Genomic DNA, 24,612 nt, shown 5'->3' on the forward strand with positions numbered 1-24,612 from the left:
ATGGTTGTGACCAGGGGGCACCTTCTTGGCACTTACCCTGGCAGCCCTGGTGAGGTTGTGAAGCTTTTTTCGGCCCTGCTCTGCTGAGCGAGGGGTCTGCCCCACAGCACTGACGGCAGCACCCACCTCAGGCCAGGCCTGGCGCACCGCGCTGGCAGGTTGGCAATGCCCTCTCCGTGGGCAGATGATGCCCCTCCTCTGCTCGACAGCATCGAGCAGCGTATCCACATCTGCTTCAACAAAACAAGGTGCAGCTCTCCTGGGCTCCGACATCATGGCCTACAGATTCTGTGCTCGCCCGCGCCTTTTTACGGCGTCAGGCGGCGTCACGTGGGCGTGATCGGATCGACGCCGCGTTCCGTCGTCATCGTGCACGTGATTGACGCGGCCGCGTTCCTAGCCCATTTCCCGGACATGAATACATTGGGAAATGGACCCTTCCCGACCGTCGTAAAACGCGCCCGTTTTTGACGTCAACTTCGCGATTTTTCGCGGGTGCGGAGAATCACGCCCATGGGTCTTGAAGATTGATGGCTTGGATGGGTACAAAACTGACTCTGTAGTCCCTCAGGATTAAACATTGAGGGAATTTAAATCTGTTTATGGATCATTCTTATCTTTTCTTCTAGTCACTGTAGCTGCTGGGTTGATTTTTCCTATTAAAAAACTGCTTGCAGCTCATAGATTGTCAGACAATGGATAGGGTGCAAGCTTGCAAGACAGGTGGAGTAAATGGGAGAGCAAGAGGGCATCCATTTAGCTTTCGCTAAGTCCCCTGGCTCTTCTGCGCTGTTAGCTTTCAGACTCTAGTAGCTATCTCCTTTAAGCACCGATTTTCTGAAGGGTCATGTGACCCGCTCATCCAATTGATAGAGCGTGGAAACGTCGAGCAGAGTGCAGGTGTTTGTTCAGTTCAATCCAGGAGGCAGGGTGGCAGTATCATGGCTGCACTCTCTGTACATTGCATGTTGTGTCAATAAACATTGTTTGTACCTAACTGGTGGATCCAAGTTACAACATTTCCCGATGAGGCAAAAGAAAGCAGCAGGTGTGCTTGTGAGATCATCAGCTCAGAACGTGGTCCAGTCGAAGTCAAGCTTGTGAAGTAGAAGATGGCTGCAGACCTGCTGCCTTCTGTAGAGTGGATCCCTTCGACGCCTTGGCTGAAGGTTGGTTGCAGAATGTTGAGCAAATAGTCTTTCATCAGCACAATTAATCATGATGTGTGGTCAAGGAGAAAGTCGAATGGGCCATGACTGGCTCCAAAAAATTAAACTCACCTGGTTGGAAATTTTCAGAATTAAGGATGGAGGCCTGCATGAGGTAATCTGGAAATATCAGAACGTTTTTCAGGATGAACTAGGAAAAATTAAAGGTTTAAAGAGAAAAATTCACATAGATCCAGCAGCCACCCCAAAATTGTTCACAGCTAGACCTGTGCCCTATGCTTTGTTGGAGAAAGTTGAGTCTGGAAAAGGCTGGAAGAACTGGGTATCATCCAGCCAGTCTAGTTTGAAGAATGGGCAGCCCCCATAGCGCCTGTGGTAAAACCAGATAAAACAGACCACATCTGCAGAGACTGTAAATTAACAGCAAACCAAGCAGCAAAGCTGGACAGATACAATATCCTATAGATAGAATATGTTTATGCAAGACTGGCTGGAGGACATTCATATACAAAATTGGATATGTACTATGCATATCAACAGTTGGAGTTGGATGATGCTTCCAGAGGCTACATGACTACTAACACCCATAAAGGATTATATCAATATATATGCTTGCCTTTCTGTGTTTCATTGGCCCCTAGCGCCGACTTGGAGTTTAAATCATACCTGGGGATGGTTAATTATTACAGGTGTTCCCTTACAAATATGTCAGCTCCTTTATATAGGGCAGCACGGTAGCATTGTGGATAGCGCAATTGCTTCACAGCTCCAGGGTCCCAGGTTCGATTCTGGCTTGGGTCACTTTCTGTGCGGAGTCTGCACATCCTCCCTGTGTGTGCGTGGGTTTCCTCCGGGTGCTCCGGTTTCCTCCCACAGTCCAAAGATGTGCAAGTTAGGTGGCTTGGCCATGATAAATTGCCCTTAGTGTCCAAAATTGCCCTTAGTGTTGGGTGGGGTTACTGGGTTATGGGGACAGGGTAGATGTGTTGAATTTGGGTAGGGTGCTCTTTCCAAGAGCCGGTGCAGACTCGATGGGCCGAATGGCCTCCTTCTGCACTGTAACTTCTATGATAATCTATGATATGTGTTACTGAAGAAACACCAGAGATGGTTCTGGAAAGCAGCACAGAGAGAAGCATTTAATAGAGTTAAGCAACTATACATTCACCTTGTCTACTGGTTACATTTGAACCCATCCAAGAAGTCAGTGCTAATGTATGATGCTTCCCCACATGGCATTGGGGCAGTTTTATCTCACAGAATGGATGATGGGTCCGAGAGGCTTACTGCATACATGTCAAGAACACTTTCAGAACCTGGGAATGGTTATTCACAGATCAAAAAGGACTATTTGTTGTGTACAGAGTTTGAAAATTCTAACAGTATGCCTATGAAAGGCATTTTACTGTCAGGGCCCCCCTGACTGGAAGGAGTCCCCCACAGACCCCCCCCCCCCCCCCACCCCCTCAGAAAAGAGACACTAGTCTGGAAGCTAGAGAGCAGTCCAGACAGGGGCAGTGAAAATAATTACAGTTGCAACACTCACCTGGAAGCTCCATGTGTCCATTCCTCAAAGGATAACAGCTGTGACCTGTGTTTCAATCCCTCAGATCCATCAGCTGCAAGCGATTCATTCCTTTCTAGTAGTGGGCTGTGATTGACAGCTTCCACCAAACAGCTGCAGCCTATATTCATCTCCTTTCATGGATCAGTGACTCTAAGTGCTGAAAACCTAATGCTTACAAACATTGACCACATCAAAGGGAGGTTAGTGCATTGCAATCACACTCTGGAGTGCATCGGAATGCACTATTGAGAAATTAATGGGACCATGTGACAACAAATTCCCCGGCTTACATCGCACAATTTTAAGCGAGGTAGCTGCTGGGATCATAGTTGCAGTGGTTTTCGATCTTCCAGAACCCCTTAGCTCTTACAATAAAGATTGGAGGGTAGCAAACATAACCCTGCTATTGAAAAAAGAGGAAGTGAGAAAGCAGAGAACGATAAACCAATCAGCCCAGTAAGGGACAAAGTGCTAGAATCTCTCATTAGGAACATGTTAGCAGATCATTTAGAAAATTGTAACTCTGATTAAACACTCAACATGATCTATGAAGGTAAATAGGGTTTGACACACCTGTTGAAGCTTTTTGAGTCTGCAATTCGAATGATGGAGGATGGGAAATGAGCGGATGATTTGGGATTTTCAAAAGAGCATTTGATAAGTTGCCACATAAGGTTACTACATAAAATTAGTCTTCATGGGATTGGGGGATAATATATTAGCATGGATGAAGGATCGATTAATTGACAGAAAATGGAGATTAGGAATAAACAATATATCTTCAGGCTGGTAGGCTATGATTATTACAAGGATCAGTCTTGGGCTTTAGCTATTTCTAATCTATATTAATGACTTAGATGATGAGGGGATTAAATGTAATGTCTACAAGTTTGCTGACAATCTGAAATTAGGAAGAAAAGTAATCGATAAGGAGGCCGCCAAGAAGCTAAAGAGGGAATATAGATCAGTTAGATGAGAAGCCAAGAATATCATGGATGGAATACAACATGGCAAATCGTGAAGTCATCCACTTTTATAGAAAATATAAAAACACAGAATATATTTTGAATGGTGAGAGACTGTAAAATGTTTGCATTCAGTTAACTGGATGTCCTTGTACATGAATCACAGAGAGTTAACACGCAGATACAGCAAGCAATTAGGAAGGCTAATGGTCAGTTAGCTTTAGTCACAAATGAATAGGAACATAAGAGTAAAGAGGTCTTATTACTATTATACCGGTGATTGATTAAGCCATGCCTGGATTACTGTGAGCGGTTTTGGTCTCCTTATCTATAAGGAATGACAGACTTGACCTAGAGGGAGTGTAACAAAGGTTCACTAGACTGTTTCCTGGAATGAGGAATTCGACCTGGAATGAGGGATTCAACCTCTGAGGGGAGAATGAGAAGACTAGGTCTGTATACTCTGGGCTTTAGAAGAATATGAAAAGCGATCTGATTGAAACATATAAATTCTTGATAGGGTAGATACAGAAAAAGAGTTTATCCTGGCTGGGAATCCTAGAACAAAGGGTCACAGTCTCAGAATAACGAGTTGGTCATTTATGTTGAGGACAAATTCCTTCACTCAAAGCATTCTGAATTAAATTGGAATTTGCAACTTCATAGAACTGTGGATGTTAAGCAGTTGAGAGTATTCAAGATTTTTGGGTACAAGGGATATGGAGGGAGGTAGGATTGAAGTAGAAGATCAGTTATGGCCTTACTGGATGGCAGAGTAGGCCCAAAGAGCTACCCCTGCTCCTATTGCTTATGTTCTTACTGAAGAAAATGGAGGATGAAGCAAGTTTGTAAATATCCAGTGGATGTTTCAGTAACTAATTAAACACAAGGGAAAGGATCAAATGGTTGATAACTGGATAATTCTCATCATAGTGAATAACCTGTGGCATTACCCAAAGTCAGTAAGCTTTACTTATGCAAGATTGTGACAGAATCCAAACTTCAGAACTTTCTCCACAAAGATGGGAGAACCTGGAAACACATCGCAATAGCTGTCATTGAAAATCTGAACCAGAATTATGAATGTTGTCATTTACAGTGTTCTGTTTTGTAATGATATGTAGTAACAGTGTATATAACAAGTGTATATGACAAGTGTATGTAGCCTCCGACAATTAGATGTCATGCAAGAAGCACAGGACACTGGAACTGAACAGAGCCAGTCTTGATCAGAGTTACAGGAACTGTTAGTAGCATGGTTAGAAGCTCCACAGTTTGGTTAGCAGTAGTTTAGTCTACCCACAGTTTATTCAACATTAAATAACTAGTCTTGAACTAGATGTTCTGGTGTACACTGATTAATTTATTATCAATGTACACAAACATAACCTAAGTAATACCCTAAGTGACACATTTTACCGTTTGCCTGGTGTCGGATGAAGACACAGAAATGAAGCCATACTGAATAAAATGGCGGTCACAAGTATAAGGAGTGCTGAAAGTGATATTGCAGCAGTAACAAGGGACAAATAGATTGTACCTTTGATTATCAGTTAAAGAACAACAAAGAACAATACAACACAGGAACAGGCCCTTCGGCCCTCCAAGCCTGCGCCGATCACGTGTCCCATCTAGACAAACCACCTGTATCCATCTACACCCCGTCTGTTCATTTGCCTACCCAGATGAGTCTTAAAGGTCGCTGCCTCAACTACCTCACTTAGCAGTGCATTCCAGGCCACCACCACCCTCTGTGTATAAAACTTTCCCCGCTGAACCCGTCCCCCCTTACCAAGAACTTGTGTCACCATGGGATTTTCAATTCTGCCCTGGGAAAAAGCCTCCAGCTGTTCACCCTATCTATACCCCTAATAATTTTATAAACTTCTATCAGGTCACCCCTCAGCCTCCGTCTCTCTAGGGAGAACAATCAGTTTATTCAATCTCTCCTCATAACTGATACCCCCCCATACTAGGCAATATGCTGGTAAACCTTTTCTCCAAAGCTGCCACGTCCTTCTGGTAGCACGGTGACCAGAATTGGATGCAGATTTCCAAATGTGGCCTAACCAACGTTCTATATAACTGTAACATAATTTTTGAGCTTTTATACTGAAAGCTGTGTGGGGTTACTGGGTTACAGGGATAGGGTGGAGGCATGGGCTAAAGTAGGGTGCTATTTCCAAGAGTCAGTGCAGACTCAATGGGCCGAGTGGCCTCCTTCTGCTCTGTAAATTCTATGAGTCTATGATTATTTATATATATATATATATATGGCTTACCCACATTTACCTATGAGACGAATCATCAACCACTGGTTACAATCATTAAAAATAATCTTAAAGAAATGTCTCCACAAATACAACATCTTATGGTGAAGCTTCAAAGATATTACTTTGAGTTGATATACACACCTGGAACACTTAGAACAGATCTGATTTCATGATATATTGTGCATGAACCTTTAGGTAGCAGATGTGTTATCCAGAGCTCCAACAGCACACAATGTCAGCTGTACTGGAGAAGATGTACAGGCTCACATAGACATAATTACTGTTGCACTGCCAGTATCAGACGCAAAGTCGAAATGAATTGTTGAAGAGACAGCAAAAGATGAGGTGTTGCAGATGGTAATACAAAACCTTAACAATGGTTGGCCTAAAGATTCATGCACAAAATATCATGAAATAAGACTTGTTCTAAGTGTTGTAAATTGGCTACTATTAAGACAAGAAAGAATTGTGATACCACAGTCTCTACATAGCGATATGCTAAAACGAATTCATGACGGTTACCTCGGGATTGACAAGTGTAAGCAGAGAGCCAGAGATATTGTGTATTGGCCCGATATAAACAAGGATATACAAGACATGATAGAGAAATGTGAAACATGTGAAACATGAGGGGCAGCAGGGTAGCATGGTGGTTAGCATAAATGCTTCACAGCTCCAGGGTCCCAGGTTCGATTCCCGGCTGGGTCACTGTCTGTGTGGAGTCTGCACGTCCTCCCCCCTGTGTGCGTGGGTTTCCTCCGGGTGCTCCGGTTTCCTCCCACAGTCCAAAGATGTGCGGGTTAGGTGGATTGGCCATGATAAATTGCCCGTAGTGTCCTAATAAAAGTAGGGTTAAGGGGGAGGTTGTTGGGTTACGGGTATAGGGTGGATACGTGGGTTTGAGTAGGGTGATCATGGCTCGGCACAACATTGAGGGCCGAAGGGCCTGATCTGTGCTGTACTGTTCTATGTTCTATGTTCTATGTCAAAAATATCAACACCGGCAAGCGAAAGAACCAATGAACATAGCTGAAATACTATCAGCTCCGTGGCAAAACGTTGGAATGGATTTATTTTGCCTTAATGGTAAGGAACATTTAATAGTTGTGGACTATTATTTGAATTTTCCATAAATAGCCCTTCTGTCAAGCTCCTCAGAAAGTTGTGTGATATTACACACAAAATCAATGTTTGTAAGACATGGCATACCTAAAATTGTGGTGCGTGATAATGGTCCATATTTTAATGGCAAAGAATGGAAAGAGTTTGCAATGCAATATGATTTTGACACATTAAATTAGGCTATGTACAGCAAAGCCAATCCATATCTGGCTCTACTGAGTTATAGAACTTCACCTTTAAGCTGTGGTTTGTCACCTGCAGAGTTACTGATGAGCTACGTACCATATTGTCACAAAGACAAGGCAAAATGAAAAGTTAAGACGTAAGCTGGAATCTCAGAAGCAAAAACAGAATGCATACTATGCTAGAACAACCAGGAGTCTTTTAAACCTTTGTTTCAAGCTATGTTGTAAGGATTGAGGTTCCTGGTGGATGGCCTAGAAAAGCTACTGTACTACAAGAGGCAGGTCCAAGATCATACACGGTAATGACAGAACAAGGACAGATTTTGAGAAGAAATCATCGGGCACTATTGAAAACAAAAGAACTTGCTCAAGAACAAGACAATGGTGTTAGTAAAGACTTCTATCAATCTGAACAAATACAAACATTGGAAGAGTCAGAACGACTTTGAAAACAGTGACACAACCTCATCAGATACACTGACAGATGTTCAAAGTAGTAACACAGGTTCACCAAGCATACCAAGGCTGAGAAGATCAACATGGAAGAGAAAGAAACCAGAGCGGCCAAATCATTTGTGAATTGTGTAAAGTCCATTGTTACTCGTATCATGTGTATTGTTTACAGAAATTATGTTTTAAAAATTTCAAGGAAGGGGGATGCAATGATATGCAGTAACGGTGTATATAACAGCACATATAACACAGGAGCTGTTAGTAACATGGTCAGAAGCTCCATAGTTTGGTTAGCAATAGTTTAGACTATGCACACAGTTTATACAAAATTAAATAACTAGTCTTGTTCTGTCATACACTGGCTCATTTCTTATCATATTACACAAACATAACAAGTTCAGAGGGAAAGTAACTAAAAATCATGACAACAGGAAGTAGCAAGTGTGGTGATACGAACTGCATACCTGTCTGCCATTGGGGCAGAACACCGGCTTACCATTGGCCCTAGTCGGTCATGTGCCTCTCAACCGATTGGCCGAGAGGCTGAGTTAACCACGCCTCCATTAACGAGGTATAAATGGACAAACGCCCGGCGATCGTCCATTCCATTGTAGACGATCGCAGAGCTGTGTACTAGTCTATTAAAGCCTGACTTTTGTAAAGCACTCGTCTCGCGTACAATCGATGGTACATCAATTTAATAGACTAAGACTTTGAAGATGGAGTTCCGGATCAAGCCCGAATGCCTCCGCATCAGCCCGCAAACTCCGAACTCTGCAGAACTTTTCCAACTCTGGCTGACTTGCCTCGAAGGGTTCCTAGCATCTACAACCACCCCCCCCCCCCCACCGGGGCACAGAAGCTGCACGTCCTCCACTCCAGCGTGGGTATTGACGCTTACGCCATAATCAAAGAGGAAACGGATTTTGATGACGCTATACAAAAGCTAAAAGGACAATTCATCAAACCGATCAACAGGGTATTCGCTCGACATCTGCTGGCCACCAGAAAGCAGGTCCCCGGTGAGTCACTAAACCAATTTTACCAGGCCCTCCATACCCTGGGGAGGAGTTGCTTCTGCGTAGCAGTCTCGGCTACGGAGCACATGGAACTACTGATCAGAGATGCTTACGTGGCTGGGATGCTGTCCCCGCTATCCGCCAGCGGATGCTGGAAAGAGACGACCTCAGCTTAACTGAGACACTGACTCTCTCCTCCTCTCTGGAGGTCGCGGATCAAAACGCCCTGCTTCTATGACCCCAGCCAGGCCTCCTGGCATGCTTCACAACTGCCAACCGCTGCTCCCCTCCTCCCTCAGGCCTGTGCCTCGGGACGCCCCGACAAGTCCACGGGGCCCCGCTGCTACTTTTGCGGGCTTCGTGAAACACCCTCGCGCGCGCTGCCCAGCCCGCTCTGCCCTCTGTAAGAGCTGCGGGAAGAAGGGCCACTACTCCACGGTCTGCCAGGCCAAAACGCTGGCTGCGGCGTTTCTGGACGCCACGCAGCACTCTCCCCCCCGCCCCCAGGCCTCTGCGACTGGCCTGTGCGCCTCTCTCTCTCCTCCGGGGCCGCTCCAGTGCACCGAGCTCCTCCCGACTCGCGCCCCGCCGGCTGACCAGCGCGCCTCTCCAGGCCCTCCCGGACCCGGTCTGCCCGCCGCACGAGCCTCCCCCCCCCCCCCGGGGCCCCAGCACCCGACATGCTCCCCTCTCCGGGCCCTCCCGGTCCCTACCTGCCCGCCGTGCGAGTCTTCTCCCCCCCCGCCCCCGGGCTCCGGTACCCGACATGCTCGCCTCTCCGGGCCCTCCCGGTCCCTACCTGCCCGCCGTGCGAGTCTTCTCCCCCCGCCCCCGGGCTCCTGCGCCTGGCCTGCGCGCTTCACCTCGCCCACTTGGAGCCGCTCCACTCGGCTCCCCAGCACCGCTAGCTCCGCCCCCAGCGACCACGAGGGCCTCCTGGGCGCCGCCATCTTGGGGCGCCGACTCCACGTGCGGGTCCTGGGCGCCGCCATCTCGGGACCCCAACTCCACGTGCGGGTCCTGGGCGCCGCCATCTTGGGATCCCGACTCCACGTGCGGATCCTGGCCACCGCCTTCCGGGATTTGCACGCAAGGTTCCTCCAGCATCGACTCGGACGGCGACGACGGACACGGATTTTCTCCACGGCTCGCGGCTGTTCAGCTCGACCAGTCACGTCCACGCACGCTCGCCAAAACGACAACGCTGATCCACCTCAACGGTCATGAGACGGGCTGCCTGCTGGACTCCAAGAGCACGGAAAGCTTTGTTCACCCTGACACGGTAAGACGCTGCGCGCTCCCTGTCCATCCGGTAACACACAAAATCGGGTTAGCCTCAGGTTCGCACTCCATCCACATCACCGGGTGCTGCATCGCGGACCTCACCGTCCAGGGGAAGGTTTTTAAAAATTATAAATTCCTTGTCCTCCCTGACCTTTGCGCACCGGCACTCCTAGGACTGGACTTCCAGTGCAACCTGCAGAGCTTGACCTTCCAATTCGGCGGCCCTATACCCCCCCTCACTGTCTGCAGTCTCGCGTTCCTCAAAGTGGACCCCCCCTCCTTGTTTGCTAATCTCACCCCCGATTGCAAACCCGTCGCGACACGGAGCAGACGGTACAGCGCTCAGGACCGGACCTTCATCAGGTCCGAGGTCCATAGGTTGCTGAAGGAAAGGGTCATCGAGGCCAGCAACAGTACCTGGCGAGCCCAAGTGCTGGTGGTCCGGACTGGGGAGAAAAACCGGATGGTCATCGACTATAGCCAGACCATCAACCGGTTTACGCAACTGGACGCGTATCCTCTCCCCCGTATTTCCACCATGGTAAACGAGATCGCGAAATACAAGGTCTTCTCCACTGTGGACCTTAAGTCCGCTTATCACCAGCTCCCCATCCGCGCGAGTGACCGCAAGTACACCGCATTCGAGGCTGATGGGCGCCTCTACCACTTCCCTAGGGTTCCGTTTGGTGTCACAAATGGGGTCTCGGTCTTCCAAGGGAGATGGACCGAATGGTCGACAAGTACGGATTACGGGCTACTTTCCCGTATCTTGATAATGTCATCATCTGCGGCCACGACCAGCAGGACCATGACGCCAACCTCCGGAAATTTCTCCAAACCGCAAAACTCCTTAACCTCACTTACAATAAGGATAAATGCGTGTTTAGCACCGACCGCCTAGCCATCCTCGGCTACGTAGTGCGTAACGGAGTGATAGGCCCCGACCCCGAACGCATGCGCCCCCTGATGGACCTCCCTCTCCCCAATACCCCCAAATCCCTCAAACGCTGCCTGGGGTTCTTCGCATACTACGCCCAATGGGTTCCCAATTACGCGGACAAGGCCCGTCCCCTCATTCAAACCACAACCTTCCCGCCGTCGACGGAGGCCTGCCAGGCTTTTAGCCGCATCAAAGCAGACATCGCAACGGCCACGACGCGCGCCATCGACGAGTCCCTCCCCTTCCAGGTCGAGAGCGACGCATCAGAGGTTGCTCTGGCGGCCACCCTGAACCAAGCGGGCAGACCCGTGGCCTTCTTCTCCAGAACTCTCCAGTGTTCCGAACTCCGCCACCCCTCTGTGGAAAAGGAAGCCGAGGCCATAGTCGAAGCTGTGCGACATTGGAGGCATTATTTGGCCGGCAGGAGGTTTACCCTCCTCACAGACCAACGGTCAGTATCTTTCATGTTTGATAATGCACAAAGGGGCAAGATCAAGAATGATAAGATCTTACGGTGGCGGATCGAGTTGCCCACGTACAACTATGATATCTTGTATCATTCTGGGAAGCTCAATGAGCCTCCTGATGCCCTGTCCCGCGGTACCTGCGCCAGCGCTCAGATAGACTGCCTCCGCTCCCTCCACACGGACCTCTGCCATCCAGGGGTGACCCGCCTACACCATTTAATTAAGGCCCGCAACCTGCCTTTCTCCATCACGGAAGTCAGGTCAGTAACCCGTGACTGCCACATCTGCGCCGAGTGCAAACCGCACTTCTACTGCCCCGAGCGCGCACACCTGATCAAAGCATCCCGCCCCTTCGAACGTCTCAGCATTGACTTCAAGGGGCCCCTTCCCTCTAACAACCGCAACATTTACTTCCTAGCGGTTATCGACGAACACTCCCGCTTCCCCTTCGCCATTCCCTGTCCCGACATGACCACATCGACCGTCATTAAGGCCCTACTCTCCATCTTCTCACTGTTCAGCTACCCCGCGTACATACACAGCGATCGGGGGTCCTCATTTATGAGCGACGAGCTGCGTCAATTCCTGCTCGACAGGGGCATTACCTCTAGCAGGACGACCAGCTATAACCCTCGGGGTAACGGACAGGTCGAGCGGGAGAATGGTACCATCTGGAAGACCATACTACTGGCCCTCCGGTCTAGAAATCTCCCTATTTCCCGATGGCAAGAGGTGATCCCCGATGCCCTACATTCTATCCGCTCACTCCTCTGTACCGCAACTAATCAGACACCTCATGAACGTCTTCTTGTTTTCCCCAGGAAGTCATCCTCCGGATCCCCTCTCCCGACGTGGCTGGTCACCCCCGGACCCATCTTGCTCCGGAAGCATGTGCGGGTGCACACGTCCGACCCGTTGGTGGAACAGGTCCAGTTACTCCACGCTAACCCGCAGTACGCGTATGTGGAGCACCCCGACGGTCGGCAGGACACGGTCTTCCTCCGGGACCTGGCACCCGCTGGCGTGCGGCCTCCTCCCCCCCCATCACAGACCCCCCCTCTTTTTTTTCACCCCAACACCCCACTCAGGTTCCCCATTCCACATCCATGGCGTCTCCATGGCCAGCTCGGGTGACGGAGACTATTCAAGGTCCATCGCTCCCGGACTCCAGGACGTCAGCGGAACCATCGGCCGACCCGACGTCAACTCCTCCACTGCGGCGGTCTGCCAGGACGTCAAGGACCACAAAAAGACTGATCGAATCTTTCTAAAGTTCTACAGCTCCATGGACTTTGTGCACATATCGTTTTGTCTGGGCCAGTGGGAAGCCCCCAAATTCGATAAGAGTAAGGAGAGAAAATGTATCCTCCCGGCTGCTACTCATATCACCAGTTCTCTCTCTCTCTCTCCCCCCCCCCCCCCTCACCCCCCCCCCCCCCCCCACCCCGGCTCTCGTTCATACCCCCCCCTGCCTTCCTTCTCAGCAAGGGGTGAATGTGGTGATATGATCTGCATACCTGTCTGCCATTGGGGCAGAACACCGGCTTACCATTGGCCCTGGTCGGTCATGTGCCTCTCGACCGATTGGCCGAGAGGCTGAGTTAACCACGCCTCCATTAACGAGGTATAAATGGACAAACGCCCGGCGATCGTCCATTCCATTGTAGACGATCGCAGAGCTGTGTTCTAGTCTATTAAAGCCTGACTTTTGTAAAGCACTCGTCTCGCGTACAATTGATGGCACATCAGCAAGATTTTTACAATACAAATAAATATAAAGCCAGGTGTGATATTTATACTCTGCCAAGGAGGTCTGTTCAGAAAATTTAGAAAGATACTTTCCAAAATAACTAGCGACATGGAAAGGAGATGTAGACAATATCTAATTTTAGCACCCCATTTCCCCCATCTGTGGCTGAATGGATAAAGTGGTGATTCCAGAGCTCAAAGTTCACAGCAGCTAGGTTTCCTGTTTTTCCAAATTACCAACCCAGTAACAAAACTGTATGTTGAATTTGCCATTTGTAAGGGCCTCACTGTGACAGCACCCACCTGGACTGAACACTGGGCACTGGACAACATCTCGTCAAGCCCAGGCAACAAAACTCCAATTACTCAGATCTGGATTTATACAAGAAGTGCTTTAAGAAATGTGTCAAATATATTCAAATCTTGTTGACTGTTATTATATTTCAGGACTGCCGGCTTCATCATAATATTCTCCCAGTATTTGCGAAATGTGCAAGTACCTTTTCCTACTTTTAGCAGGAGCAAGAAGTGCCACGTTTATTGGATCAATATATTCCAGTTATTCCCGGTATGTATTAGTATTTATGATTAAAATTTTCATCTTATAAATATTAAAATGAGGCAAATTGGCTATGTTAAACTGCCCCTAAATGTCTAACGGGTAGGTGGGGTTACGGAGATAGGGACGCGGATTGGGCCTAGGCAGAATGCTCTTTTGGAAGGTCGTTGCAGACTCGATGGGCCGAATGGGCCCCCATTTGCAAGGATTCTCTGATTCTAAATAATGAACACCATTGCCAAGACCGTATCAACGCATGTATCACATCCCCCCCCACCCCCCAACCCCAATGAACAACAAGAGAACTTAAAAATATATTTAAATTAAATAAACAAACATAGTCATCGTTCCCCTCCTTCCCCCCCTTTCCCCCTTCCCCCCTTTCACCCCCCCTTCTTTCCCCCCCTCCTTCCCCCCTTCCCCCCCTCCTTCCCCCCTCCTTCCCCCCTTCCCCCCCTCCCTCCCCCCTTCCCCTCCCCTCCTTCCCCCCCTTCCCCCCCTCCTTCCCCCCCTCCTTCCCACCCCTTCCCCCCCTCCTCCCCCTCCCCCCTCCTCCCCCTCCTTCCTCCCCTCTTTCCCCCCTCCTTCCCCCCCTCCTCACCCCCCTCCTTCCCCCCCCTCCTTCCCCCCCTCCTTCCCCCCCCTTCCTTCCCCCCCCTTCCTTCCTTCCCCCCCCCCCCATTTCCCCCCCGGGTTGCTACTGCTGCTGTCCCAGTACCCGATCGTTGAGCCAGAAAGTCGAGGAAAGGTTGCTACCGCCTAAAGAACCCTTGTACCGACCCTCTCAGGGCGAATTTGACCTTCTCGAGCTTAATGAAACCCGCCATGCCATTGATCCAGGTCCCAACGCTTGGGGGCCTCGCATCCTTCCATTGTAGCAAGATCCTTCGCTGGGCTACTAGGGATGCAAAGGCCAGCACACCGGCCTCTTTCACCTCCTGCACTCCCGGCTCCACCCCAACCCCAAAAATCGCGAGTCCCCATCCTGGCTTGACCCTGGATCCCACCACCCTCGACACCGTCCTCGCCACCCCCTTCCAGAACTCCTCCAGTGCCGGGCATGCCCAGAACATATGGGCATGGTTCACTGGACTCCCCGAGCACCTGACACACCTGTCTTCACCCCCAAAGAACCTATTCATCCTAGACCCGGACATGTGGGCCCGATGCAGCACCTTGAATTGGATGAAGCTAAGCTGCGCACACGAGGAGGAAGAATGAACCCTCTCCAGGGCATCAGCCCATGTCCCGTCTTCGATCTGTTCCGCCAGTTCCCCCTCCCACTTAGCTTTCAGCTCCTCTACTGACGCCTCCTCCACCTCCTGCATTACCTTGTAGATATCAGATATCTTCCCCTCTCCGACCCAGACCCCTGAAAGCACCCTGTCGCTCACCCCCCTCGCGGGAAGCGAAGGGAATCTCTCCACCTGCCACCTAGCAAACGCCTTTACCTGAACATGTTCCCCGGGGGGAGCCCAAATTTCTCCTCCAACTCTCCCAGGCTCGCAAACCTCCCATCAATAAACAGGTTCCTCAGCTTTCTGATGCCCACTCTATGCCAACCCTGGAATCCCCCATCAATGTTCCCCGGGATGAACCAATGGTTCCCCCTTAACGGAGCCTCCATCGAGCCCCCCACTTCTCCCCTATGTCGCCTCCACTGCCCCCAGATCTTGAGGGTAGCCGCTACCACCGGACTCGTGGTATACCTCGTAGGAGGGAGCGGCCACGGCTCCGTTACCAGGGCCCCCAGGCTTGTATCTCCACAGGACGCCCTCTCCATCCGTTTCCATGCTGCCCCCTCCCCCTCCATCGACACATTGGCCGCCCAATAATACCCCGAGAGATTGGGTAACGCCAGCCCCCCCCCCATCTCTACCCCGCTCCAAGAAGACCCTCTTCACCCTCGGGGTCCCATGCGCCCAAACAAAGCTCATGATGCTGCTAGTCACCCTTCTAAAAAAGGCCCTAGGGATAAAGATGGGCAAACACTGAAAGAGGAACAAGAACCTCGGGAGCACCGTCATTTTGACGGACTGCACTCTACCCGCCAACGATAGCGGCACCATGTCCCACCTTTTAAATTCCTCCTCCATCTGCTCCACCAGCCTGGTAAAATTAAGCTTATGGAGAGTCCCCCAACTCCTGGCCACCTGCACCCCCAGGTATCTGAAACTCTTCACTGCCCTCTTAAAAGGGAGCCTCCCAATTCCCTCCTCCTGATCACCCGGGTGTACTACAAATACCTCACTCTTGCCTAAATTTAACTTATAGCCCGAGAAACCCTCAAACTCCGCTAACAGCCCCATCACCCCCGGCATTCCCCCTTCTGGCTCCGCCACATACAACAGCAGGTCGTTCGCATACAGCGATACCCGATGTTCCTCCCACCCCGCACCAGACCCCTCCATCTCCCTGACTCCCTCAACGCCATAGCCAAAGGTTCAATCGCCAATGCAAAGAGCAAGGGGGACAGGGGGCACCCCTGCCTGGTCCCACGGTAGAGCCTAAAGTACTCCGATCTCCTTCCATTGGTAACTACACTCGCCATCGGAGCCGCGTAGAGCAGCCTCACCCATTTGATGAACCCCTCCCCGAATCCGAACCGCTCCAGAACCTCCCACAGGTACCCCCACTCAACTCTATCAAACGCTTTCTCTGCATCCAGCGCCATCACTATCTCCGCCTCCCCTCCACTGCCGGCATCATAATAACATTTAACAATCTCCGCACATTCGTGTTGAGCTGCCGTCCGTTGACAAATCCTGTCTGATCCTCGTGTATCACCCCGGCACACAGTCCTCTATCCTGGTGGCCAGGATCTTCGCCAGCAACTTGGCGTCAACATTGAGGAGCGAGATTTGCCTGTATGATCCACACTGCAAGGGGTCCTTATCCCGCTTCAGGATCAGAGAGATCAGTGCCCGCGTCATCGTCGGGGGCAAAGGCCCCCCCCCCCCCTCCCATGCCCCCATTGAAGGCTCGCACCAACAGGGGGCCCACCAGATCCACATACTTTTTATAAAATTCCACCGGGAACCCATCCGGCCCTGGCGCCTTACCTGACTGCATTTGTCCAATCCCCCTGACTAGCTCCTCCAGCTCTATCGGCGCCCCCAGCCCCTCTACCAGCTCCTCTTCAACCTTTGGGAAACATAGCCTGTTCATGAAGCTCTCCATCCCCCCTCTCCCCATCGGAGGTTCCGACCGGTACAGTTCCTCGTAGAAGTCCCTAAAGACCCCATTTACTTCTGCCGCCTTCTGCACTACATTCCCACCCTTATCCGTCACTCCATCAATTTCCCTAGCCGCATCCCGCCTACGGAGCTGATGCGCCAACATCCTGCACGCCTTCTCCCCATACTCATATACCGTGCCCTGCGCCCTCCTCCACTGTGTCTCCGCCTTTCTGGTGATCAACAAGTCAAACTTGGCCTGCAAACTACGCTGTTCCATCAGCAACCCCTCCTCCGGTGCCTCCGCGTATCTCCTGTCCATATCCAGGAGCTCTCCCACCAGTCTCTCCCTCTCCTTCCTCTCCCTCCTTTCCCTATGGGCCCGGATGGAGATCAGCTCCCCCCGGATCACTGCTTTCAGAGCCTCCCAGACCATCCCCACCCGGACCTCCCCCGTGTCGTTGGTATCAAGATACACCTCAGTACTTCCCCGGACCCTCCTACACGCCTCCTCATCAGCCAGCATCCCCACATCCAGGCGCCAGAGCGGGCGCTGGTCCCGCGCCTCCCCCATCTCCAGATCAACCCAGTGCGGAGCATGGTCTGAAATCGCTATGGCCGAATACTCTGCATCCTGAACCTTCGGGATCAATCCCCTGCTCAGGACGAAAAAATCTATTCGGGAATAAACCCTATGGACATGAGAGAAAAAGGAATACTCCCGCGCTCTCGGCCTCCCAAACCTCCAGGGATCCACCCCTCCCATCTGGTCCATAAACTCCCTCAGCACTTTGGCCGCCGCCGGTCTCCTACCCGTCCTTGAACTGGACCGGTCCAGTGGGGGATCCAGCACTGTGTTAAAGTCTCTCCCCATGATCAGGCCCCCTGCCTCCAGGTCCGGAATGCGGCCCAACAAGCGCCTCATGAAGCCAGCATCATCCCAATTCGGGGCATATACATTAACCAGCAGCACCTTCTCTCCCTGCAGCCTACCCTTCACCATAATATAACTGCCCTCCTTGTCCGACACCACCTCAGCCGCCTCGAACGCCACCCTCTTCCCCACCAGAATCGCCACCCCCCCCGGTTCTTCGCGTCCAATCCTGAGTGAAAAACCTGCCCCACCCACCCCTTCCTCAGATGAACCTGGTCCGCCACCTTCAAGTGGGTCTCCTGGAGCATAGTCACATCCGCCTTCAGCCCCTTTGGATGAGAAAATACCCTAGTTCTCTTAACCGGCCCATTCAGCCCCCTTACGTTGCAGGTAATCAGCCGGATCAGAGGGCAACCCGCCCCTCTCACCCGCCGGCTAGCCATAGCTTATCGACTGCTCGCCCCAGGCCAGCGCGCCCCGCCCGACCCGTTCCCCATGGCGATAATGCCTCTCCTCTACCCCCCCCCCCCCCCCCCCCCGGCCCACACCAGTTCCTTCCTGGCCATTCCAGCAGCAACCCGCGACGCACCCTCCATGGTACTCCCGTGAGTCAGCTGACTTCTGCTGACCCCGGCAGCTCCCGCCAAAACCCATCCCCTCCCGGCATGGGGTCATCCCCCTCTTGCCACACATCCTTGGCACTGCTTCAGCGCGGGAAAGAAGACCAGTAGAGGCCACGCCCCCACCGCCAGCTCCACCCCCCTGCCTCGCAGCGTGGGAAACCAGAGGAAGGCCCGCGCTTTCACACTGCCCCACCCCACCCTTCTGACGCAGCTCCCCAAAACCAATTTCACCCCAACCCCCAGCCCCGTACAGAAGAGAACATATAAAACACAAACCCCCAACATTCCCCACATAACCCACGACCATACCTAACAGACAGACCCACCCGGAAACAGAGCAAAAAGAAAACCAGCATAAAAAACACGTGTCAAAATTGCAAAACAGCAACAGCGAAAACAGCAACGGCCATAGTGTGTCCCCAGACCCTAGTTCGAGTCCAGCTTCTCCGCTTGTACAAAGGCCCACGCCTCCTCCGGGGACTCGAAGTAGTGGTGCCGGTCCTTATATGTCACCCACAGACGTGCAGGCTGCAGCATTCCAAATCTGACCTGCTTGGCATGCAGCACCGCCTTCGTCCGGTTGAACCCGGCCCGCCGCTTTGCCACCTCCGCACTCCAGTCCTGGTAGATTCGCACTACCGAATTCTCCCACTTGCTGCTCCTCTCTTTCTTGGCCCAGCGCAGCACACACTCCCGGTCGCTGAATCGATGGAACCGCACCAGCATCGCCCGCGGGGGTTCATTTGCCTTAGGCCTCCTGGCCAGCACTCTGTAAGCTCCCTCAAGCTCCAGGGGCAAATGGAAGGACCCGCTCTCATCAACGAGCTCAAAATCGTGGTCACATATGACAGAAGATACGATCCCTCCAGCCCCTCCGCCAGGCCCAGGATCCTCAAATTCTTTCGCCTCGTGCGAACGTCCAGCTCCTCCAAGCGGTCTTGCCACTTTTTGTGAAGTGCCTCGTTCAACTCCACTTTCCCCACGAGGACCACGGCCTCCTCCTCCCGCTCAGCGGCCTGCTGCTGCAACTCCCGAATGGACACCTCCTGGGCCGCCTGGGTCCCAAGCAGCTTGTTGGCAGTCGCATTCATGGAGTCCAGCAACTCAGCCTTCAGCTCCGCAAAACAGCGCAGAAGAGCAGCTTGCTGCTCCTGTGCCCACTTCCACCAGTCCTCGGGTGTTCCGCCGGCCGCCATTTTGTCCTTCTTCCCCCGCTTTTCTTGGGGAGCTGCTGCAGCTTTTTCCTTTGCCCCACTCCGGGTGAGCACCATAAATTGTGGGGAATGCTCCTCCAGACACCTTCCCCCACCGGGATTTGTCGAGACAGCGCCGTTTGGGGCCCTCAAATAGGCCCAAAAGTCCTTAAGTAGTGGGAGCTGCCGAATGTGCGGCTTAGCTCCGCATAGCCGCAACCGGAAGTCTCTAATACTTTCCTTCTTAAGCATTCATATCCACATTAAGCAGTCCCAGAGCAGGAACACAGTTAGATGCAACTACTCTGATCTCCAACCTGAGAAAAACATCCATTACCTGGCCAATATGATTATCTTTTACTTCCCTCACGAGGAATCTTATAACTTTTCTGAATGAGATTTGCACTTCCTTGTCTTTTTACATTACATTGCGGCAAGTTAATACTGTGGCCTCAATTCCACTGGAAATTAATTTGACATAAGTCCAACTCATTTCACAAAGGGCTCTTACATCTCACAAAGACACAAGATGGTTCTCTCCATGCAGCCTTGTACCTTCCTCTGTTTCAAATGTTTATCCAAGTTTCCCTTAAAAGGTCCAGTGACACTGCCTTTGGCTGGCAGTCCGATGCTGCACCAACGCACTGCATAATGAGATTTCTCTTAACTTAGAAGGGCATTTCTCTGTGCCATGGATTCTTTTTTTTTTAAATGTATTTTATTACAAACATGTATCAAAACAGGTTACAGCAAATAAACATCCCGGGAAACATACTTCCCAACAATCACCTATACAGTCTGTGCAGATTTCTCCCCTTTCTCACCCACCCCTCCCCCGCGACGAACAGCCCCTCAAACACAGTCACAAACATCCCCCACCTTTCCTCAAACCCCCTGAAGAGCCCTTAACTCATACTTTATCTTCTCTAACCGCAGGAAGTCGTACAGGTCACCCAACAATGCTGCTACCCCCCGTAGCGATGCCGACCGCCACTCCAGCAAAATTCGTCGCTGTGCAATCAGAGAGGCGAAGGCCAAGACATCGGCCTTCCTCCTCTCCATGAGCTCCGGCTTCTCTGATACCCCAAATATCGCCACCAAAGGGTCGGCGTCCACTCCCTCCTCCACTACCCTGGCTAAGACTGCGAACACTCCCGCCCAGAATCTTCCCAATTTTTCACAACCCCAAACATATGCGCATAATTCGCTGCCCCCCGCCCACACCTCTCACACTCATCTGCTACCCCCGAAAGAACCCACTCATTCTCGCCCGAGTCATATGCACCCTGTGCATCACCTTAAACTGTATCAGAGAACAAGAGGAGGTCCCATTTACCCTACGCAGTGCCTCATTCCATACTCACCAATTGATCTCCCCTCCAAACTCCGCTTCCCATTTCTCCTTGATCTTCACCACCCGCTCGCCTCCCTGCTCCCCCAGCCACTTATATATATCCCCAATTCTTCCCTCCCTTTCCACATCTGGAAGCAGCAGCCTCTCCAGCAGGGTGTATCCCGGCAATCTAGGGAACCCCCTCCGGACCTTTTGCACAAAGTCCCTGAGCTGAAGATACCTGAACTCACTCCTCCTCGGCAGCTCTACCCTCACCCTTAGCTCCTCCAGACTGGCGAACCCTTCCTTCCTTCACCTTGACCAGCTCCACTTCCCTTCACCTTCTGTATACACTATCCATCCCCCCCCGGCTCAAATCCATGAATCTCGCGCCGCGGCATTAGTACCAACATGCCTTCCACCCTAAAATGCCTCCTCAACTGATTCCATATCTTCACTGTGGACTGCACCACCCGGCTCCTTGAATACCTCGGAGCCATTGGCAATGCTGCCGTCACCATATCCCTCAAACTAGATTCCTTACAAGATTGCCATAGATTCTGTCGGCAAATGGGGTTGGCTTTGATGGGTTTTTTGGTTGGCATGGACCAGTTTGGTCTGAAGGGCCTGTCTCCACGCCATAGAGTCTCTGATCCTTTCCTCATTTTCTTAGTGGCATGTTTAATTTGATGATACCCCAATTCCCCAATCAGAGGAATTAATCTTTCTCCGATGATTAAAATCCTCCATTGTTTTTAGATCTCAATTACATCAGAGATTTGTAACTTTATGGAAACAGTCTGATTATTCTAAGTGTGTGTTTTTATTTTATGCACAGGTGCTTCTCGGGATTGTAGTTGCGTGGATTATTACCTTTCTACTGACACATTTTAATGCCTTTCCTGATGACCCTGATGCTTATGGATATTATGCAAGAACAGACATAAAGAATGATGTTATCTTAGAGTCTAATTGGTTTCGTATCCCATATCCTGGTAAGTAAAACAGGAAGATGGGAAGTTATGAATGTCAAGTATGAGTTGTGATGTGGAGATGCTGCCGTTAGACTGGGGTGGGCACAGTAAGAAGTTTACAACACCAGGTTAAAGTCCAACAGGATTTTACTTGGACTCACGAGCTTTCGGAGCACAGCTCCTTCATCATGTGACTGAACCTTGGAGGGATGAGGTGATAATAGGAATGTGATTAATTGAGGCGTGTCTGATGTTGGTGCAGTTATTCGGATTCCAAGGTGCATTCATAGGCCTTGGAGGCTTGTGTGAGTCCATTGAATATCTTACAGCATTGGAGACGTGCATGCTCTCCCATATTCTGCCATGTTCCCCCATGTTCTGCCATGTCCCCCATGTTCTGCCATGTCCCCCCATGTTCTGCCATGTTCCTCCATGTTCTGCCATGTCCCCCCATGTTCTGCCATGTTCCTCCATGTTCTGCCATGTTCCCCCATGTTCTGCCATGTTCCCCCATGTTCTGCCATGTTCCCCCATGTTCTGCCATGTCCCCCCATGTTCTGCCATGTCCCCCCATGTTCTGCCATGTCCCCCCATGTTCTGCCATTTTCTCCCATATTCTGCCATGTTCCTCCATGTTCTGCCATGTTCCTCCATGTTCTGCCATGTTCCCCCATGTTCTGCCATGTTCCCCCATGTTTTGCCATGTTCCCCCATGTTCTGCCATGTTCTGCCATTTTCTCCCATATTCTGCCATGTTCCCCCATGTTCTGCCATTTTCTCCCATATTCTGCCATGTTCCTCCATGTTCTGCCATGTCCCCCCATGTTCTGCCATGTCCCCCCGTGTTCTGCCATTTTCTCCCATATTCTGCCATGTTCCTCCATGTTCTGCCATGTCCCCCCATGTTCTGCCATGTTCCTCCATGTTCTGCCATGTCCCCCCATGTTCTGCCATGTCCCCCCATGTTCTGCCATTTTCTCCCATATTCTGCCATGTTCCTCCATGTTCTGCCATGTTCCTCCATGTTCTGCCATGTTCCCCCATGTTCTGCCATGTTCCCCCATGTTTTGCCATGTTCCCCCATGTTCTGCCATGTTCTGCCATTTTCTCCCATATTCTGCCATGTTCCCCCATGTTCTGCCATTTTCTCCCATATTCTGCCATGTTCCTCCATGTTCTGCCATGTCCCCCCATGTTCTGCCATGTCCCCCCGTGTTCTGCCATTTTCTCCCATATTCTGCCATGTTCCTCCATGTTCTGCCATGTCCCCCCATGTTCTGCCATGTTCCTCCATGTTCTGCCATGTCCCCCCATGTTCTGCCATGTTCCTCCATGTTCTGCCATGTTCCCCCATGTTCTGCCATGTCCCCCCATGTTCTGCCATGTTCCCCCATGTTCTGCCATGTCCCCCCATGTTCTGCCATGTCCCCCCATGTTCTGCCATGTCCCCCCATGTTCTGCCATTTTCTCCCATATTCTGCCATGTTCCTCCATGTTCTGCCATGTTCCTCCATGTTCTGCCATGTTCCCCCATGTTCTGCCATGTTCCCCCATGTTTTGCCATGTTCCCCCATGTTCTGCCATGTTCTGCCATTTTCTCCCATATTCTGCCATGTTCCCCCATGTTCTGCCATTTTCTCCCATATTCTGCCATGTTCCTCCATGTTCTGCCATGTCCCCCCATGTTCTGCCATGTCCCCCCGTGTTCTGCCATTTTCTCCCATATTCTGCCATGTTCCTCCATGTTCTGCCATGTCCCCCCATGTTCTGCCATGTTCCTCCATGTTCTGCCATGTCCCCCCATGTTCTGCCATGTCCCCCCATGTTCTGCCATTTTCTCCCATATTCTGCCATGTTCCTCCATGTTCTGCCATGTTCCTCCATGTTCTGCCATGTTCCCCCATGTTCTGCCATGTTCCCCCATGTTTTGCCATGTTCCCCCATGTTCTGCCATGTTCTGCCATTTTCTCCCATATTCTGCCATGTTCCCCCATGTTCTGCCATTTTCTCCCATATTCTGCCATGTTCCTCCATGTTCTGCCATGTCCCCCCATGTTCTGCCATGTCCCCCCGTGTTCTGCCATTTTCTCCCATATTCTGCCATGTTCCTCCATGTTCTGCCATGTCCCCCCATGTTCTGCCATGTTCCTCCATGTTCTGCCATGTCCCCCCATGTTCTGCCATGTTCCTCCATGTTCTGCCATGTTCCCCCATGTTCTGCCATGTTCCCCCATGTTCTGCCATGTTCCCCCATGTTTTGCCATGTTCCCCCATGTTCTGCCATGTTCTGCCATTTTCTTCCATATTCTGCCATGTTCCTCCATGTTCTGCCATGTCCCCCCATGTTCTGCCATGTTCCTCCATGTTCTGCCATGTCCCCCCATGTTCTGCCATGTTCCTCCATGTTCTGCCATGTCCTCCCATGTTCTGCCATGTTCCCCCATGTTCTGCCATGTCCCCCCATGTTCTGCCATGTTCCTCCATGTTCTGCCATGTTCTGCCATGTCCCCCCATGTTCTGCCATGTCCCCCCATGTTCTGCCATGTCCCCCCATGTTCTGCCATGTCCCCCCATGTTCTGCCATGCTATAGTGTTTCCGAGGTCAGTGTCACTTCCTGCACAACTAACGCATACACTCCAGCCACATTACATCTCCTCTTTTAAGAGGTTCAGGCTAGTTTTAAGCA

At 51.1% G+C, this 24,612-nt stretch overlaps 1 protein-coding gene across 2 annotated transcripts in view; it reads left to right on the forward strand.

Annotated features, from left to right (window-relative positions):
• Positions 1-24,612, forward strand: part of zgc:110789 (Xan_ur_permease domain-containing protein) — a 64,663-nt gene that overhangs the window by 25,738 nt on the left and 14,313 nt on the right. For both annotated transcript variants that reach the window (XM_038781033.1, XM_038781034.1), the window contains 2 exons: positions 13,641-13,761; positions 21,790-21,946. In XM_038781033.1, coding sequence (XP_038636961.1) covers positions 13,641-13,761; positions 21,790-21,946 — 278 coding nt within the window. The remainder of the gene's footprint in view (positions 1-13,640; positions 13,762-21,789; positions 21,947-24,612) is intronic.

This window comes from Scyliorhinus canicula, chromosome 20 (genome assembly GCF_902713615.1).
Source record: "Scyliorhinus canicula chromosome 20, sScyCan1.1, whole genome shotgun sequence".
NCBI classification, from domain to species: domain Eukaryota; kingdom Metazoa; phylum Chordata; class Chondrichthyes; order Carcharhiniformes; family Scyliorhinidae; genus Scyliorhinus; species Scyliorhinus canicula.